General features: G+C 31.8%; 1 protein-coding gene across 1 annotated transcript; it reads right to left on the bottom strand.

Annotated features, from left to right (window-relative positions):
* Window positions 1-298: 298 nt before the first annotated feature.
* On the bottom strand, window positions 299-1,835 carry LOC117108859 (cytochrome P450 1A1-like). The gene is made up of 3 exons (XM_033251029.1): window positions 1,717-1,835; window positions 1,030-1,188; window positions 299-584 (listed from the first exon to the last, which is right to left on the bottom strand). Exons 1-3 carry the CDS (start codon window positions 1,773-1,775, stop codon window positions 344-346), a joined length of 459 nt encoding a protein of 152 aa, XP_033106920.1. The 5' UTR covers window positions 1,776-1,835; the 3' UTR covers window positions 299-343.
* Window positions 1,836-2,082: the final 247 nt, after the last annotated feature.

Here is a 2,082-nt window from a genome sequence, read left to right as displayed (position 1 = left end):
GGGGGGGGGGGGGGGGATGAGGTTGTGAGGCGCTACAACCCCAGTAAGGTCATTTAGTCACTAGTTTAGCGTCCTCTACCCGCCCTACAAAACAGGGGCAGATGCATGTGTTTCCCCGATTTATAACTCTTAGCTAAATGATTCATGACACACTCGTGGGTACTGATTTATTTGACTTATTTATATGTAGTGTTTATATGAAGTGTATATATACATATATATATATATATATTTATATAAAAACATATATATATAATATATATATATAATGTATATATATATATCTATATATACCATGTTTACAGAAGAACTTGTGACGCTAGAAACAATAACTTATAATCTATTAGAAATATACAATTGTTTGTTTCCCTTTACCTGGATCAAAGCTCTCTACATGGCATTCGATTTCCTTCAATATCAATGAATGGAATTCAGCGGTATTCTTTTTAAAACTATAAAAATATGGATTTGGCACATGACGAAACCATGGGATAAAGTCAGCAGTCCATCCATTACCAAGTCCCAAGATGACTTTTCTTGAAGTTTTCATAATTTTGTTAAGTCTTGGATCATTCACTTCATATCTAAATATATAGAAATATACATAATAGTAAACTAAATTTACGAGAGACGGAAAGTTCTACAGTGAAAGCAAAACATATTGAAGCCAACGTGTGTTGACAGAACTATTCTGCCTATCCAGACCTCCCGAATGTAAAAAAGTATAGAGAAAAGTTGTCCTTGAGAAAAATGAAACCACTGGATCCGTCTACAACTTGTCCGTGTTAGAGTTAAAAATATCACTTTTTAATTGATATGTACACGTGGGGGTTCAAGTTTATACAGTTGTACATTAGTGATGTTTGATACAGATAGAAATTTTGATTTGTATCATGCACAAAGTGAGTATGGTAGTAATTAATTGCACAGTCTGCGACCACGAATAATAGCAAATGTCGACAGGCATCACAGAGAGAGGATATAGATTTGTCGGCTGATGGTCGTACGACTAATTTAAACTGCACATACCTGTGACCAAAGCACATGGAGGCAAGTACGTTGTAAACAGCAAAACCAATGACGTCATGTGGGTCGAATGGTTCTTTCAGGTTATCCGTTATGATTTCTTGCAAGACTGGTCTTATTTCTTTAGTAATATTTTCTAAGTATTCACCAGATGCGAATTTTCTTAAAACAGAAAAACTTAGCATTGAAATCAACATCTAAAATAACATACAACTACTAGTATAAGAAGATTTAAAATATTAATGTAAATAAAAATGAAAATAATATTAAGGCTAAATTTAATGTAAATAGTAAAGTAAAGTGATGCAATAATTGAGCATAGCTCATCAATGGAAACATTTCTTATTAACTATCTTAAATTGTTTTGGTGAAACCATATAGTCAATGCTTGCGTAATAGCGTTAAAACCAAAGACATTGGTATAAATATACAAGTGCCCGATCGTCTGAGCCTAAAAATTATGCACCACATACAATTTGTTGTGCATCATTGTGTAATAGTTAACAGTGATGTTGTTGGTTAAGTGAGATATCTGGATAAAGGAAACTTTGACCTTTATTGTTTTATCCAGGTAAGTATTCCCCTTGGGTAATGCATATAGTACAATCTAGATATCATATTAGGTTTTTAACAGCAGTTCAATTTAGTTCAATCTTTATTCGATCAATTACATAAATGACTATGGTAAACCTGATAGCGGAGTGAGCTAGCATACGATGGTACTTCCAAATTGGAGTAGGCTGGGCCATAGCAATATCTTGTTTACCGTCTGCATACCAATCAACTATTTAAAAAGAAAGAAAAACAGAAACAAAACAAAACAATAATTAAAGAACCTAATAATTATATATATTTAATAGTAAAACTTTATAGAAATTGAAATACCAATGCAAATAAACAATATTTTAGCTTTTTTACACAATAGGATTATTTTGTTGAAAAAACTAATCCTTCTTTACAGTATTTACGAAACTATTATTATGCAATTTTCAGTTAATAAACAAAGGAAATTTATATACATAGGCCTACATAAGAGAAAATTTTATACCATACTGA

The sequence above is a fragment of the Anneissia japonica genome, unplaced genomic scaffold (assembly GCF_011630105.1).
Source record: "Anneissia japonica isolate Jap-2015-1 unplaced genomic scaffold, ASM1163010v1 scaffold186512_len2238_cov178, whole genome shotgun sequence".
Lineage (NCBI taxonomy): Eukaryota > Metazoa > Echinodermata > Crinoidea > Comatulida > Comatulidae > Anneissia > Anneissia japonica.
The sequence above is the reverse complement of the archived record's forward strand: the minus strand, read 5'-3'. Positions and strand labels throughout refer to the sequence as shown.

Excerpts from the sequence above, each read along its gene's own strand:
- LOC117108859 (XM_033251029.1), bottom strand. The coding sequence starts at position 1,775 with ATGGCCCAGCCTACTCCAATTTGGAAGTACCATCGTATGCTAGCTCAC. Across the intron at positions 1,189-1,716 it reads CTAGCTCACTCCGCTATCAG|AAAATTCGCATCTGGTGAAT; the intron begins GTTTACCATAGT and ends TTCTGTTTTAAG. Across the intron at positions 585-1,029 it reads TCCATGTGCTTTGGTCACAG|ATATGAAGTGAATGATCCAA; the intron begins GTATGTGCAGTT and ends CTATATATTTAG.